This window comes from Rhinatrema bivittatum, chromosome 5, assembly GCF_901001135.1.
Source record: "Rhinatrema bivittatum chromosome 5, aRhiBiv1.1, whole genome shotgun sequence".
NCBI lineage: Eukaryota > Metazoa > Chordata > Amphibia > Gymnophiona > Rhinatrematidae > Rhinatrema > Rhinatrema bivittatum.
This window is the reverse complement of record NC_042619.1, coordinates 204795521-204813330: the sequence shown is the minus strand read 5'-3', so window position 1 is coordinate 204813330 and position 17810 is coordinate 204795521. Positions and strand designations below refer to the sequence as shown.

The 17810-nt window shown below is 41.7% G+C and overlaps 1 protein-coding gene across 3 annotated transcripts in view; it reads left to right on the top strand.

Moving 5' to 3' along the window:
• Positions 1-17810, top strand: part of POLA1 (DNA polymerase alpha 1, catalytic subunit) — a 1013915-nt gene that overhangs the window by 575920 nt on the left and 420185 nt on the right. For all 3 annotated transcript variants that reach the window (XM_029603088.1, XM_029603086.1, XM_029603087.1), the window contains one exon: positions 17390-17522. In XM_029603088.1, coding sequence (XP_029458948.1) covers positions 17390-17522 — 133 coding nt within the window. The remainder of the gene's footprint in view (positions 1-17389; positions 17523-17810) is intronic.

Sequence of the window (17810 nt, the reverse complement as noted above, 5' to 3'; positions counted from 1 at the left end):
TGTTTTCCCCTCTCTGGATGATTGGCTGGTCAGAAGCACATCTCAGTCAGGGTCCATGAGCTTGACCATTTGGGTGTTGGAATCACTAGGGTTTGTCATCATCTACCCAAAGTCTCATCTTAGTCCATTACCTCAGTTGGACTTCATAGGAGCCCTGCTAGACATGGATCAGGTAAAAGCCTTCCTCCCTAGTTCATGGGCTGCCACCCTGGCGTCCTTAGCAGCAGAGATCTAGGGGAGCCAGCAGGTGTCAGCGCGGCACATATTGAGGTTGTTGGGCTGCAACCGTCCATGTCACTCCCTTGGCACATTTTCACATGCACAGAGCTCAGTGTGCTCTGAGGTTGCAGTGGTGCCAGGCCAAGCCTCCAGGCTTGCATCCAAGTCATCCCGTCTCTCCGGGACTCTTTGTCCTAGTGACGGGTATACTCCAATCTGGAACAGGAGGATCTCTTTCTGGATATCCTCCTACATAAATTGTCCTAACCATGGATGCATCCACCCTGGGCTGAGAGCTCATGTCAAGAGGCTCTGCACCCAGGGCCTCTGGTCCGCTCAGGAAAGCTGTTGCCAAATCATCTTCCTGGAGCTCCAGGCAATCAGGTACACGCTATGGGCTTTCAGAGATAGGCTGTCCAACAAAGTTGTACTGATCCAAACAGACAGCCAGATAGTGATGTGGTATGTTAACAAGCAGGGAAGTACGGGATCATACCTTCTGTGTCAGGAAGTGGTCCAGATTTGGTCATGGGCCCTTTCCCACAGGATGGTGCTCAGGGCAATGTATCTGGCAGGTATGAAGATTGTGGTGGCAGACAGACTGAATTGTGCCTTCAGACCCCATGAGTGGTCCATGAGCGAATCAAATCTTCTGCCTCTGTGGGAGCCCAGACTTGGATCTGTTTGTGTCCCCCTGGAACAGGAAGGTAACACGATTCTGCTCCCTGTCCAGGACAGACAGCAAACTTGCCTTGGATACCCTTGCCCGTCACTGGGGCAAGGGTCTTCTGTACATGTATCCTCTGATTCCCTTGTTGGCGAAGACTCTTGAAGCTTTGCGAGGACAGAGGACTGTGATCCTCATAGTCCCTCATTGGCCGAGACAGGTCTGGTTTCCACTCCTGTGAGAGTTGTCCATCCGCATGATCGAGGGATGTTGCAGCATCCCAACTTCCAAGACCTGTCACTCACAGCCTGGATGTTGAAAGGTTAATTCTGCAACTGCTCAATCTCTCAGAAGATGTGTCTCGGGTCCTGGTGGCTTCTAGAAATCCTTCCACGAGGAAATCCTATGGACTGAAGTGGAGGTGGTTTTCCATGTGATGTGAGCAGAAGGCTCTAAATCCGTTCTCCTGCCCTATACAAAAACTGCTTGATTACTTTGTACACCTTTCAGAGGCTGGCTTAAAAATCAACTCTGACAAGAGTTTTGTCTGACAAGAATTTTGTGCAATTGGCACATACCACCACGGTGTAGATGGTATGCCTATTTCTGTACAGCCTATAGTTCTTCGCTTCATGCCTCCCCTAAAGACTCCCGCTGTGTCTTGGAACTTCAGCGTCATGTTAGCTCAGCTGATAAAAGCTCCTTTTGAGTCACTGCGCACCTGTGACCCGAAGTGCCTGACCTGGAAGCTCATATTTTTGATGAGTCACTTCAGCATGCAGGGTCAACGAACTACAGGCTTTAGTGACTTATCCACCTTTATACTAAATTTTATCCTGACAGGTGGTCTTGCGTATGCACCCTAAGTTCCTGCCTAGGATGGTGACTGACTTCCATCCTAACCATTCCATCGTTTGTCAACTTTCTTTTCCAGCCCCAATCACACTAAGGCGAGTGAGTACTGCACAGTTTGGACTACAAGTGAGCTTTACCTGGATCGAACAGAAAACCATAGACAGTCCACCCAACTTTTTATTTCTTTTGATAGCAATAGATTGGGAGTTTCCGTTGCCAAACACACTATCCAGTTGGCTAGCAGATTGCATCTCCTTCTGTTATGCCCAGGCGGGACTGCTTCTTGAGGGTCATGTCAAAGTTCATTCTGTCAGAGCCATGGCAATCGTGGCCCACTTGCAAGCAGTTTACATAGAAGAGATCTGCAAGGCCACAACATGGAGTTTCTGCCACATATTTGCATCTCACTATTGTCTGGATAGGGATGGCCCAACTTGACAGTAAATTCAGCCAGTCTGTCCTTCGGAATCTCTTTAAGCTGTAGAACCCAACTCTCCCTGCCTAGGGCCCATTGTTTGGGTTCAGGCTGTCTCCCCCTTTGTTACCAACAGCACTGTTATTGTGCCCATGGGTACCTGGTTGGTGTCTGTTGATCCCCTTTTGTGTTGGGGAGCAGCCTGTAGCTAGGGATTCACCCATGTATGAGGACTACCATCCTGCTTGTCCTCTGAGAAACCAGAATTGCTTACCTGTAGCGGGTGTTCTCAGAGGACAGCAGGATGTTAGTCTTCACGAAACCCGCCTGCCACCCTGTGGAGTTGGGTTTCTCATTTTTGTTGTTTTAAATCTAATTCTGTGTTATAAGACTGAAGATGGACCCCATATGGATGCGTGGTATAGGGCATACTGGACATGCTCAGTATGCCAAGTCAAAGTTCTGCAAACTTTGACAGACATTTTCCATGCCAGTCTCCATCTGATTATGTCACCCATGTGTGAGGACTAACATCCTGCTGTCCTCGGAGAACACCTGTTACAGGTAAGCAACTCTGCTAAGTTCATGCATAAATAAACCTTTCCTGTATCTGAAGGTCTGTATCATATCTACCCTGCACCTCCTGTCTTCCAGGGTGTATATATATTTAGATCCTTCAGCCTCTCCTCATATCTTCTGATCTGACTTTGCACTATTTTGGTCACCCTTCTCTGGACCGCCTCCATCCCGTCTCTGTCCTTTTTTGAGATAAGGGCTCCAGAACTGAGCACAGTATTCCAGATGAGGCTTCACCAAGAACCTGTACAAGGGCATTATTACCTCCTTTTTCTTACTAATTATTCATCCATGCAGCCCAGCATTCATCTGGCTTTAGCTATCGCCTTGTCACATAGCTTTGCCATCTTTAGTCACCAGACTCTACCACCCCAAGATCCCTGTCTTGGTTTGTGCACATCAGTCTTTTGGATTACCACATCCCAGATGCATGACTCTGCACTTCTTGTTATTGAATCCTAGCTGCCAAATCTTCAACCATGCTTCAAACTTTTCTTAAATCACTTTTCATTCTCTCTACTCCTTCAGGCATGTCCACTCTGTTGCAGATCTTAGTATCAGCTGCAAATAGACAAACTTTACCTTCTATTCCGTCACTCAAAAAGATATTGAACAGAGCCAGTCCCAATACCGATCCTTGTGGCACTCTACTTAACACCATTTTCTTTTCAGAGTAGGTTCCATTTACCCGCTGTTTCCTGTAGGTCAACCAGAAAACACTCCACCAACTTGGCACTGACTCCCAAGCTTCTCATTTTATTCACAAGCTTCCTGTGTGGGACTATATCAGAAGCTTTGTTGAAATCCAAGTAAATCACATTGAGTGCTCTTCCTCGATCCAGTTCTCTATTTACCCAATCAAAAAATCAATCATTTGTCTGACAGGACTTTCCCCTGGTTAATCCATTCTGCTTTGGATCCAGCAACTTACTGGACTGTAGATAATTGAATATTCTTCTTTCAGCAGAGTCCCCATTAATTTTCCCACAACCTAGTTGAGGCTAACCAAGCCAGTAATTTCCAGCCTCCCCTCTCCTACCACTCTTGTGAAGGAGGACCACAACTGCTCTTCTGCAATCTCATAGCACCACTCCTGTTTCCAGGGATCTTTTGAACAGGTCTTTCAGTGGACCAGCTAGGAAATCTCTGAGCTCCCGTAGTATCCTGGGGTGTACCTCATCTGGCCTCATGGCCTTGTCCATTTTCAGTTTTCCTAGCTCTTCCTATACATTCTCTTCTGTAAAAGTTGTGATTACCCCATTCCCATTTACTGTCTTATCAACCAGGGTTGCCTCTAGTGAACACAGACCTGAAGTATTTGTTTAATATTTCTGCCATTTCTTCATCTATCTCTACACCTTGCTTCTTGTCACCTTTCAATTTCACTATACCACTTCAGGCCTTCCTTCTTTGATATATCTGTAAAATGTTTTGATATCTCTTTACCTCTTTGGTAATCCTTTCTTCTGCTTGACATTTTGATTTTCTAATTTCTTTCATTTCCCTCAGTTTCACCAGGTGGTATTCCCTGTGTTCCTCTTTTTGGGATCCTTTATATTTCCTGAATGCTGTTCTTTTGGCCTTTATTTTTTCAGCCACCATCTTTGTGAACCCGTGTATTTTCCTTGTACAACTGTTTACTTTTCTAACATATAGATTTGTTGCCTTTGTAATAGCTCCTTTTAATTTGGCCCACTGTTGTTCCTCCTCACCCATTTTTCCCAATCTTCTAGTTCTTCCTCCAGGTACATCCCCATTTTGTTAAAGTTTGTATTTTTGAAATTTAGAACTTAGGTCTTCATGTGACTTTTCTGTATCTTATTTATGTTTTCAAACCATACTGTCTGATGATCACTGGTTGTCAAGCGGTCACTTGTCCGGACATTAGAAACATTATCTCCATTAGTGAGCACTAGGTCGAGTATCACACCCTCCCTCATAAGTTCCATTACCATTTGTTTGAGTAGAGCCCCTTGAAGGGCATCCTCTCTCTACTTCTTGCAGATTCTGCAGAGGGATACTCCAATCCACATCCGGCAAATTAAAATCTCCAGTAATTGACACTTCTCCCTTCTTTTCCACCTTTTGGATGTCTTTCTCGATCTTGATCCAGGTCTTCAGTTTGAGTTGGAGGCCTGTAGACCACGCCAGTGTAAATGGAAAAACCATCGTCTTGTTTTAGAATAGCCCATAATGCTTCCTCCCTACCCCACATCCCTTGCATTTTAGTTGCATTGGTATTGTTTTTGACATAAAGTGCTGCTACTCCCTCCCCCCCCTTTCTGTTTTCCTCTGGCTTTCCTTAACAAGTTATATCCCAGGATGGCCGTATCCTAGTCATGAGACTCCGTGAACCGTTTTTCCATAATGGCGGCGATGTTAAAATCTGCCTCTACCATTAGGGCCTGTAGATTTGGATTTTGTTGCCCAGGCTACAAACATTTGTGGTCATAACTTTCCAACTTTTCTCCCTTGGTTTGCTGATCTTCATAGTCACCTTTTTGCTTAAGTATGGAATGTAGAGCTGATTGATTTTGTTATCTATTCTCGCTTCCTGTATTGCTTGGAGGTAACATTCTAATTTTATTGGCCACCTTCTGCACCCCAATCCTGTAGTTTAAATGCCTCATGTATGAACAGAATTTCTAACTTAAGATCTTCTTTCCTACCACCGTCAAACATAGGCCTTCCTTATTGTAGTCTTTTATTGTTCCATATATGACCCCAGCCTCCAGTGTATCCAAGTTCACTTTCTTTTCACCATGTATTGAGCCATGCATTGACATTTTCTGTCTGGCTTATCCTTTCCTTTCCGTGAACAGATAATATTTCAGAAAAGGCAATGAAAAAGATAAATTGTGCAGCTGAGTTTTGAATAGATTGCAGTGGAGAAAGGTGGTTCAGTGGGAAGCCTGCAAAGAGAAAGCTGCTGTAATCTAAGTGGAAGATAAGTACATGAGCATTTTGGTAGCATACTCAGACAAGAAGGAACAAGTTTTAGTAATGTTATAAAGTAAGAAATAGGCAAATATGTGGTGTGAAGATAAAATGGTCTAATGAATTCCAGTAGTATACAAATATTGTTCTTGGAATGTTACTTTAATTTTTAATGGTAAATGAATTAGAATCCAAATCACATTAGATGCACAACACATTCAGAATGAGGATTAGAATACAGCTCTATTGATATGGGACCATGTTTAGCCAAAGCTGCATCAGGAGGAGCAATTGAGCATTTATCTAGTGAGAGGATCAAAACATAAAGATAGAGACTACAATTGATGGCTAACAGCAGAGGTAGCTTTAAAACGAACTACATATCCTGATTAAACATATGTGCAGTGTAAGTGATTACAGCAATATAAATTCTGCAGACGATGTTTACTTTACTTCTTTGTCCCTGAAAGTGAAGCTTTCAAATCTTTATCTAGCGACTCTTCTATCATCATTAAACCTGCTGATAAGGGATGTGGTACTGTTGTTCTCAATAAAATTGATTATCTCACAGAAGTTGATTGCCAGCTAGCTGGTACATGTTTTTTTTTTTACAAACCTTTACCTGCTGACCCTACCAAGCACTCATTTCATCCTTTGTAAAAGAGGGTGTCGACACTCATTTTTTTGACGACATGAACCAGTTTCCTTGTGGAACCTCATCCGACTACCCTTACTTTTTATATCCTCCCCAAAATTCATAAATGTCTATCCAACCCACCCAGACACCCAATTGTCTCAGGCATTGGTTCCCTTTTAGAACCCCTATCTATTTTCACCGATAAACTTTTGCACCCATTCATGATTACTTGCTTATCTCATGTAAGGGATTCAGCACATTTCATTATGTGTCTTCAACAGATCATACTTACCTCTCATTCTTTCTACCTTTTCACCTTAGATATTGAGGCTTTATATACCAATGTTCCACAGGAGCAAGCTTTCCTTATAATTGAATCCCTTCTTGATTCACGCCTGTATACCTAACGACTTCATTCTTCGTTTAGCCACGATTGCTCTTACCAAAATTATTTTTTATCTTTTAGGAAACCTATCAACAAATCAAAGGGACTGCCATGGGGGCCACTGTGGTACCAGAAATAGCCTATTTATATGTATCTCAATTTGAATCCCAACACAATTACTATTCTTCCTTTTTTCAGCTTTTCATTCCTATTTGGTTACTCTTCATTGATGACTCTTTTTTATGGACAGGCTCTCAATCAATTTTATGCATTTTTTGATTGGATTAACCATTGTGACCCTAATTTACATTTCACTTATCCCATATCATGCCATTGCATACCCTTTTTGGATATTTTGGTCTCTCTTCATGATAGTCAGTTGGTCACATCTTTCTACTGTGAGCCCACCGATTGAAATACTTTCCTGAAATTCACAAGTGATCACCCACGATCATTAAGACAGAATATCCCAGTAGGCCAATTTCTTCGTCTTCAACATTTGTATTCATCAGCTTCTGATTTTATCACACAAGCACAAACTGTTTTCTCAATTCCTCTCTAGATGCTACCCCCATCATCTTATCAAAAATGCCTATAAACAAGCCCTTCATGCTTATCAAGAATGGCTCTTTTTACCCCCTACTGTCAATTCAGATATCTGAATCACTTGTATCCTTCACTTTTCTAGCTGCATTATGAAATCTGCTCTATTATCAATATATACTGGTATGTGCTTCCCCAATCTCAATCTTCTTAGACTTACCAAGATTTGCTTTTAAAAGGGGCAAAAACCTCCGGGATACTTTGGTTTCTTCTTTTAAACATCCAATAGCCACTCATGACCAACCTGCAGGCTACTCTCTCTGTGGCCATTGATCAATCTGCCTGATGTCCTTTACACTGTCTACATTTACACATCCGTGTTCTAAGAAGCATTACACTTTGTATCGTACTTCTCACTGTAACACTATGGGTGTCATTTATGTTCTTTGCCCATGTAATTTTTTTATACATAGGCAAGACTACCCGATAGTTAAAAACAAGAATTTTTGAACATTGTTCCTGTATCAGAAACTGCAAATTGGAAGCTCCCTTAGTATCCCATTGGCTAGAAAGGGACCACTCTGTAATCGATTTGCACTTTTTTTGCTGTAGAGGTTGTTTTTCCCTCCCTCCCATGATGGTGACTCTGGATTCATGAATTGAATTCTTTAATCCCTTTTGGTTTAAACAGAGAAATCGTGGTCGGCTTTTCTCTAAACTTTACTTTTCATCCCATTACTAGATAGTTTCTTTCAGACCCATTTTGTCATTTTCTGGCCCCAGCCCCTGTGTTCATTCATTGGTTGCTTTTTCATGCACATTTCATCTGATCTTTATCTTTCAGCTTCATTTTACTCTTTCTTGCTGTTAAGCCACAAGAATATAACCCTATGCAAACACATCTCTTTAACAAGGTTTGTACATTCACACTGTTCCAGTTTCTTCTTTTCTAAGATGTACCTTTGTTATAACCTAATGACATGTTTTAAATAAATAAATGGAGCTTTTTTAAAAATAAATGTTTTATTTCATTTGCAGAATTTATATTGCTGCAATCAGTTACACTGCATGTATGTTTAACCAGGGTATGTAGTTAGTTTTTAAGCTTCCTCTGCTGTTAGCCATCGTTTGTGTTCTGTATCTTAATTTGTTTTGATCCTTTTTCTAGATAGATACTCAATTATTCCTCCTGAAGTAGCTTCGGTGAAACACAGTTCCGTATCGGGGGACAGAGCTGTATTCTAATCCTCATTCTGAATGTATTGTGCATCTAATGTGATTTGGATTCAAATTAATTTACCCTTAAAAATGTTACACTACAAGAACAATATTTGTACGCTACTGGAATTCATCAGACCGTTTTACCCATATAGCACACATTTGCTTCTCTATTTGATATATGTGTGCCCTGCGCTTCACTCCACAATTTGTGTGGTGTTTATAAAGTAAGAAATAATAACATAAGAAATTGCCATGCTGGGTCAGACCAACGGTCCATCAAGCCTAGCATTCCGTTTCCAACAGAGGCCAAACCAGGCCGCAAGAACATGGCAATTACCCAAACACTAAGAAGATCCCATGCTACTGTTGCAGTAAATTAAGTGGCTATTCCCTAACAGGCCGATATAGTACAGTGCCTAGCGCCTCCGGGGGAGCGCACTGTTAACCCTTATTCAGTAAGGGGTAATAGCACGTCGAACATGCGCAGCCAACCCCACCCGAAAATAATAACGCCCGCAACATGCAAATGCATATTGATGGCCCTATTAGTTATTCCCGTGCGATTCAGTAAGTAAATGTGCGGCCAAGCCACACATTTTACCTTCAGAAATTAGCGCCTACCCAAAGGTAGGCGTTAATTTCTGCCGGCACCGGGAAAGTATACAGAAAAGCAGTAAAAACTGCAGTAAAAACTGCTTTTCTGTACACCCTCTGACTTAATATCATGGTGATATTAAGTCGGAGGTTCCAAAAGTAATAAATAATAATAAAAAAAAAAAAATCAGCCGCGGCTCGCGGATTGAAAACCGGATGCTCAATTTTGCCGGCGTCCGGTTTCCAAACACGTGGTGGTCAGCGGGTTTGAGAACTGATGCCGGCAAAATTGAGCGTCGGCTGTCAAACTCGCTGACAGCCATCGCTCCTGTGAAAAAGGCGCTAGGGACGCGCTAGTGTCCCTGGCACCTCTTTTTACCGCAGGCCCTCATTTGAATACAGAATCGTGCGCACAGGAGAGTGGCCTGTGTGCTTGCTGGGAGAGCGGGCACGTGCGCGCCGGGACAGCGGGCACTCGCCCGTTGTCCCGCGACTTTCACTGTATCGGCCTGTAAGTAAACTTGATTAATAGCAGTTAATGGACTTCTCCTCCAAGAACTTATCCAAACCTTTTTTGAATCCAGCTACACTAACTGCACTAATCACATCCTCTGGCAACAAATTCCAGAGCTCAATTGTGCTTTGAGTGAGAGAGAATTTTCTCAGATTAGTTTAAAATGTGCTACTTGCTAACTTCATGGAGTGCCCCATAGTCCTTCTGTTATCTGAAAGAGTAAATAACTGATTCACATTTACCCATTCTAGACCTCTCATGATTTTAAAGACCTCTATCTTATTCCCTGCCAGCCGTCTCTTCTCCAAGCCCTAACCTCTTTAGTCTTTCTTCATAGGGGAGCTGTTCAACCCCTTTATCATTTTGGGTGCCCTTCTCTGTACCTTCTCCAGTGCAACTATTTCTTTTTTGACGTGTGGAGACCAGAACTGCACACAGTACTCAAGGTGCGGTCTCACCATGAGGCAATACAGAGGCATTATGATATTTTCCATTTTATTCACCATTCCCTTCCTAATAATTCCTAACATTCTGTTTGTTTGTTTGTATGTCTGCCGCAGCAATTTCAATGTATTATTCATTATCACGCCTAGATCTTTTTCCTGGGTAGTAGCTCCTAATATGGAACCTAACATTGTGTAACTACAGCAAGGGTTATTTTTCCCTATATGCAATACCTTGCACTTGTCCACATTAAATTTCATCTGCCATTTGGATGCCCAATCTTCCAGTCTTGCAAGGTCCTCCTGTAATGTATCACAATCTGCTTGTGATTTAACTACTCTGAATAATTTTGTATGTCCGCAAATTTGATAACCTCACTCATCGTATTCCTTTCCAGATCATTTATATATATATATATATATTGAAAAGCACCGGTCCAAGTACAGATCCCTGAGGCACTCCACTGTTTACCCTTTTCCACTGAGAAAATTGACCATTTAATCCTACTCTCTGTTTCCTGTCTTTTAACCAGTTTGTAATCCATGAAAGGACATCGCCTCCTATCCCATGACTTTTTAGTTTGCTTAGAAGCCTCTCATGAGGGACTTTGTCAAACGCCTTCTGAAAATCCAAATACACTACATCTACCGGTTCACCTTTATCCACATGTTTATTAACCCCTTCAAAAAAATGAAGCAGATTTGTTAGGCAAGACTTCCCTTGCATAAATCCATGTTGACTGTGTTCCATTAAACCATGTCTTCCTATATGCTGTATGATTTTGATTTTGAGAATAGTTTCCACTATTTTTCCTGGCACTGAAGTCAGGCTCACTGGTCTATAGATGCCCAGATCGCCCCTGGAGCCTTTTTAAATATTGGGGTTACACTGGTCACCCTTCAGTCTTCAGGTACAATGGATGATTTAAATGATAGGTTACAAATTTTAAATAACAGATCAGAAATTTCACTTTTGAGTTCCTTCAGTGCCCTAGGATGCATACCATCCAGTCCAGGTGATTTCCTACTCTTTAGTTTGTCAATTTGGCCTACTACATCTTCCAGGTTCACAGTGATTTGGTTCAGTTCGTCTGACTCATCACCCATGAAAACCATCTCTGGAACTGGTATCTCCTCAACATACTCATTAGGAAACACGGAAGCAAAGAATTAATTTAGTCTTTCTGCAATGGCTTTACCTTCCCTAAGAGCCCCTTTAACCCCACTGTCATCTAATGGCCCAACCGACTCCCTCACAGGTTTCTTGCTTTGGATATATTTTTAAAAGTTTTTGAGTTTTTGCCTCTATGGCCAACTTCATTTCAAATTCTCTCTTCACCTGTCTTATCAGTGTTTTACACTTAACTTGACAATGCTTACGTTTTATCCTATTTTCTTCAGATGTTTGGCTAAAATAGCCTCTTTCACCTCACCTTTTTTTTTTTTTATTTAATCTTTATTCAATTTTCATTTATATCCAAACAAAAATGATGAAAGTAATACAGATTTACATTCTTATAATCATATATATCTTTTAGCCCAATTACAATTCCTCTGTAATACACTAACCATATTAATGGGGGCGAAATCAATATTATTCACCACTGTAAATATATTAACTTATAATAAAATGAGTTTGGAGAGAGAGTTTTTTATATTTCCTTTTGGATCATTCAATACTAGCTCCTAAATCACTTTTATCTTGTAAAAAGGTCTCCAAATGTGCAGGGTCTGAGAAACTATATTTTTTTCCTTGATGGGATACATAACAAAAACAAGGGTACTTTAAGAAGAAAATAGCACCTAATGCTAGAACTTTCCCTTTCAAGGAAAGAAAATGTTTCCGCTTTGCTTGTGTAGCACGGGAAACATCTGGGAAAATTTGTATTCTCTGACCACAAAAACACAGGTCTTTATATTTAAAGAACTTTTTAGTCTATCTTTATCTAGTTCCAATTGAAACGATACAAAGAGTGTTGATCTCTGATGGATTATGTCAATAGATTCCGCCAAGAACGTTGAAACTCCAATACTCCAATACTTGGAGTTTCAAGTATCTCAACTTCTTGTTCCCCAAGTTTCCTAGTATCTTTTTTAGGAAAATAAAAGATCTTAGAAATTGGTGGAAATTCATTATCTTTATACTGTATACTTTATACTGTATTATTTATTTCAGGTATTTTTTGAACATTTCTAAGGGGGATAGAAGTCTAGTCCGTGGAAAATTGACTATACGCAAATTTTTATATCTAGTCATATTTTCCAAGTTCTCTAATTCTCTATGGATTAAGAGACTATCTTTAATATGAATAGTCTCTGTATCCTGTAATAGCCTCACTTTGGAGGCCACTTTCCCCAATTCTTGTTCCAAACTTGTTACTTTCTTAGCTTGATCTTTTATCTGCATTCTATTAGTATTAACAATAGCAGTTAAGGAAACATTCATTTGAGAGACATTTTCATTTAGTTTAAACATCATCCTCCAGATATCACTTAATGACACATAACTGGGGGATTACTGGGCCAATTTTCAGACCCTAGTAAATTCCCCTTCACATCCAAATTGTCTAAAATTGATAAATGATTAAGGGCTGGGCTAACTGGACCTGAACAGTCTATCTTTTCTGTTAGACTATCAGCTTCAAGTTTTCCAAGTCCATCTGAAGGTGGTGCTTTTGGTTGCGGAGGTAGCGATGGTCCCTCGCCAGGTCTTAAGGAGGCATAAAATTGAGCCTCCAAACTGTCCTCTAGTGGTGCTGCGATCAGTCTGAGGACATGATCGTCAATGGGGCCTCTTGGTGTTATCGGTGAGATTGGAATGTTTTTTTTACTTTTCTCTTCCTCCCCATATATATTAGGGGGAAATAGATAAGCGAGAAAAATCCCAAAGTCCCAAACTACCAGCCTACTGGTCTTCACCGGGCAAAGCCGGTCAAAGCCGTGCGCCCCTTACGGAGCACGCGGCTTAGGCAGCATGGCAGCGGTGCATCGTCTGCCGCCGGATTTTATAGCGGCAGTCGCTTACCGCTGCCATCACTCGGGTCCCGCCTCTCTCTCAGTCTCTGCAGCTGTACTCTCAAGGCTGTTCCGGGGCTCACACCTCTCAAAGCTGTTCCGGGGTCCGCTCACCGGGTGTTGGTATGTAGGCTGGGTGCCCTGCTCTCTCTCTCCTTCCTCTGGGCTCCCCCTTTCACCTCACCTTTTAACCATGACAGTAATGGTTTTGCCTTCCTTCCACCTTTCTTAATGCGTGGAATACATATGGACTGCACCTCTAGGATTGTCTTCTTAAGCAATGTCCATGCCTGTTGATTACTTTTAACCTTTAAGTTGCACTTTTCAGTTTTTTTCTAACTATTTTCCTCTTTTTATCAAAGTTTCCCTTTTGAAAGTTTAGTGTTAGAGCTGTAGATTTACTTATTGTCCCCCTTCCAGTTATTAGTTTAAATTTGATCATGTTATGATCACTGTTGCCAAGTGCCCCTCCACCATTACCTCTCTCACCAAATCCTGCTTTCCACTAAGAATTAAATCTAAAATAGCTCCCTCTCTCGTTGGTTCCTGAACCAATTGCTCCATGAAGCAGTCATTTATTACATCAGGAACTTTGTCTCTAGCAAGTCCTGATGTTACATTTACCCAGTCAATATTGGGGTAATTGAAATCTCCCATTATTATTGCACTGTCAAATTGGTTAGCTTCCATGATTTCTCTTAGCATTTCTTCATCTGTCTGACCATTTTGTCCAGGTGGACGGTAGTATACTCCTATCACTATACTCTTACCCCAACACATGGGATTTCTACCCATATAGATTCTACTGAGCATTTAGTCACTTGTATGATCTTTATCCTGTTGGACTCTATACCCTCCCGGACATAAAGTGCCACACCCCCACCAAGTTGATCCTCCCTATCATTGCGATATAATTTGTACCCTGATATAGCACTGTCCCATTAGTTATCCTCCTTCCACCAAGTGTCTGTGATGCCAATTATGTCAATCTCCTCATTTGCAGCTATACACTCTCTCTCCCATCTTACGGGCCAATACAGTACAGTGCGCTCCGGTGGGGTGCACTGTTAACTTGCATTTGGACGCGCGTTTTGGACACGCTAGCTTTACCCCTTATTCAGTAAGGGATAATAGTGCATCGAAAATGCGCGTCCAACTCCCCCGAGACTAATAGCGCCCGCAACAATCAAATGCATGTTGATGGCCCTATTAGTCATTCCCGCGCGATACAGAAAGTAAAATGTGCAGCCAAGCCGCACATTTTGCTTTCAGAAATTAGCGCCTACCCAAAGGTAGGTGCTAATTTCTGCCGGCACCGGGAAAGTGCCCAGAAAAGCAGTAAAAACTGCTTTTCTGTGCACCCTCCGACTTAATATCATGGCGATATTAAGTCGGAGGTCCCGAAAGTTTAAAAAAAAAAAAGTTAAAAAAAAAAATTTTGAAATCGGCTCGCAGGTTGAAAACCGGATGCTCAATTTTGCCGGTGTCCGGTTTCCGAACCCGTGGCTGTCAGCGGGCTCGAGAACCAACACCGGCAAAATTGAGCGTCGGCTGTCAAACCCGCTGACAGTCGCCGCTCCTGTCCAAAAAGAGGCGCTAGGGACGCGCTAGTGTCCCTAGCGCCTCTTTTTTACTGACGGCCCTAATTTAAATATTTTAGTTTACTGAATCACGCTTAAAGGACACTGGCCTGTGCGCACGCCGGGAGAGCGGGCGCTCGCCCGATCTCCCGCGAACTTTACTGTATCAGCCTGTTTCTTCTTAGACTTCTGGCATTGGCATACAGACATTTCAAAGTGTGTTTTTTGTTTGTATTAACAACCTGCTTTTCAGTTGTTAGGGATAATTTAGAAATCATTAACTTCAGTGATTTTTTACATATAGGCACATGGACTATGTTTGCTTTTATTGGAACCTCTCTGTTGGGATGCCCTAACTCTCCTGTTTCATTAGTATCCTTCAAGGATACATTTCTCTGAACCATGCACTGCTGAGTGACTGTTGGCTTTCCCCCTTGTTCTAGTTTAAAAGCTGCTCTTTCTCCTTTTTGAAAGTTAGTGCCAGCAGCTTGGTTCCACTCGGGTTAAGGTGGAGCCCATTCTTTCGGAAAAGTCTCCCCTTTCCCCAAAAGTTTCCCTAGTTCATATGTCTTAGCAGTGTTTTGGATATGTGTAGAGAAGGAGAGAGAGGCATCAAAGATGACCCCAAGGTTATGGGCTGAAGAACCGGGAGGATGAAATTTCCATCGAGGGGGAGAGAGAAAGAGAGGGAAGCCTGTTTCGGGAGGAAAGACAGGAAGTTTTGTCTAGTTTAAGCTTAAGATGGCAGCAGGACATACACGTGACTATTTCAGGCCGGCAGGCTGAGATTTGGAACTGGATTCTCTATGAAATTTCTGGTGTAGAGAGGTTTTAATGTATTCAATTGTTTGATAGATTATTTTAATTTTTGGTGTAAATCGCATTGAGATGTAATCAGGAAGGCAAATAATTATTTTTTAAATAAATAAAATAGATGTGGGAGGAGTCAGCATAAAAGTAGTACTGAAAACCTTGGGAGAAGATCAGAGCACCAAGAGAAGTGTAGACAGAAGAGGGCCTAGAACAGAGCTTTGAAGCACACTGACTAATGGCAGAATAGCAGTGAAAAAAGAACCTCCAGAGGATACAGTAAAAATACAGTGAGAGGTAAGAAGAAAACCAGGATAAAGCAGAGTCCTAAAATTCAATTGAGTATAGCATGTCAAGAAGTAGGTAGTGATCAACAGTGTCATAAGCAGTGGATAGGTCTCAGAGGATGAGGATTGAGTAAAGGCCCTTGGCCATGAAGCGATCACTGGAAACTTTGGCAAGTGCATGCTCTGTAATATATAAAGGGTAAAAGCCAGATTGAAGCGGATCCAGAATGACTTAATTTAATTTGATTTATTCATTTGCCTTTCTAAGAAAAAAAAAATCAGTGATGTACAAAGCAAATGAAAGGATGTCAAGACAGCAGAGATGAATGAAATGTTCAAGCAGTTTGGATGTAAAAGGGAGAGGGAGATGAGATGATAGGGTAGGTGGCATCCAGTGAAGGTATTTTAAGAAGCAGCATGATTACAACTTTATAGTTTGAGAGCATTGCGAATCCCACTACTGCTCCTTGTGACTTGGGCAAGTCACTTTAGCCTCCATTGTCTCAGGTACAAACTTATATCACATTGCGATAATACCTACATAATTGCATTTTCCTAGTTGCAAAGTGCTCATTTCACCACTGGGGGGAGAGAGAGAGAGACTATCTACAATGCCCTTGTAGTAGTTAGCTATTTATATCTGTATAGGAGGCCCATCTAGTAACTCGAGGTGAGGTTTAGATAGTGTAGGGGGTTAAGGGCCACTTTTACATGCAGAGTGAGACGTACGAACAGAACAGTGCTCTCTTGTGAAGATTTGATGGACACACTACCTCGGTAACATCAAGTTAGGTTGAGAGAACATTGTACAAATCTCATCGTTATGTGAGTTTCCTCACTCCGAATTACATCAAATCTTTTGCACTGTTCTGTTTGTATGTCTCACTCTGCATGTAAAAGTGGCCCTTAACCCCCTACACTACCTAAACCTCACCTTGAAGTTACTAGGTGGGCCTCCTATAGTAGCATAAATAGCCACTTACTATGATGCCACCCCAGAGTCAGTCTCTCTCTCTCTCCCCTCCTTCTCCCTCCCTCACCCTCTCTCTCCTTTCCCGTTGTATTCAGTTTAAAGCCCAAGACAGTGAGAGTTGTCAGGCACTGGAAACATTGAAATGTGCATCTTAAAAAGGAAAGTGGAGCTCAGGACTTTTCTGTTTCAAATAGAAATGTATTTTGTGTTTTTGTCTTGTAGGTGGCATTGTGGCATGTGCCTATCCCACCTGATGGTGTTCTGCCAGTAGGAGACAGTGGGATCAGAAATGAACATTTTTGCTAAAACAAAACTAGGGCCCCAATCTGAAGGCCCCCTTTAAGGAAAGAGGCTCATATATGAGAGAGGTGCTTTCATGGATTGAGGATGTGTGAACACATTCAGAAACAGACTGAGCTCTGTGCACAGATGTTTTTGTTCATTCTGATCGATGCCAACTAAAAGCTAAGGGAAAACATATTAATTCCCATCTCAAATTAATTTATTGGTAAACAATTTAAACAAAACAAAAAAAAAAAAACATACCTTATTTGAATGATTGAATGCCAAACACTGGGTAGTGTCTTCATTGTAGGAACCTGATTACTAGTTATTTGCTCACTTGCTTTTATATTTAATGAATATTGAGTTTACTTGTCTTTAAGAAATTGTTGTTTGTGACCTGTGCAGAAATGTGTTCTTTCTGTTTTGTTCACAGCTTTGTCATTAGCCAGATCCTTTCTGACCAGCCCCGTGATACAATTGTGGAGAATATACAGAGGAGACTAACGGAGATAGGAGAAAACGTGATAAATGGCAGTGTCTCCATCAGTCAGTATGAAATTAACAAGGTAAATAGGGATTTCCCATTCAGGGATAGGGAAGATTGTTTGTAGTACAGTATAATCCCTTGGTACTCTGGATCCTGTGTAAATGTAATATTCAGTGTGGTATAGTCTTTTAGTAGAGTGAATCCTGTGTAAATATAATTTCTCCTAGGACATGTAGGAATGCAGTCTTCACATGTTGGGTGACATTGTGAGATGGAGCCAGGCACAAATGTTTTACTACAAAGTTTGTAGAAGCATATGCAGCTCAATCCATGTCTCCATGTCCTACATGGGGCCCCTTACTCTCAT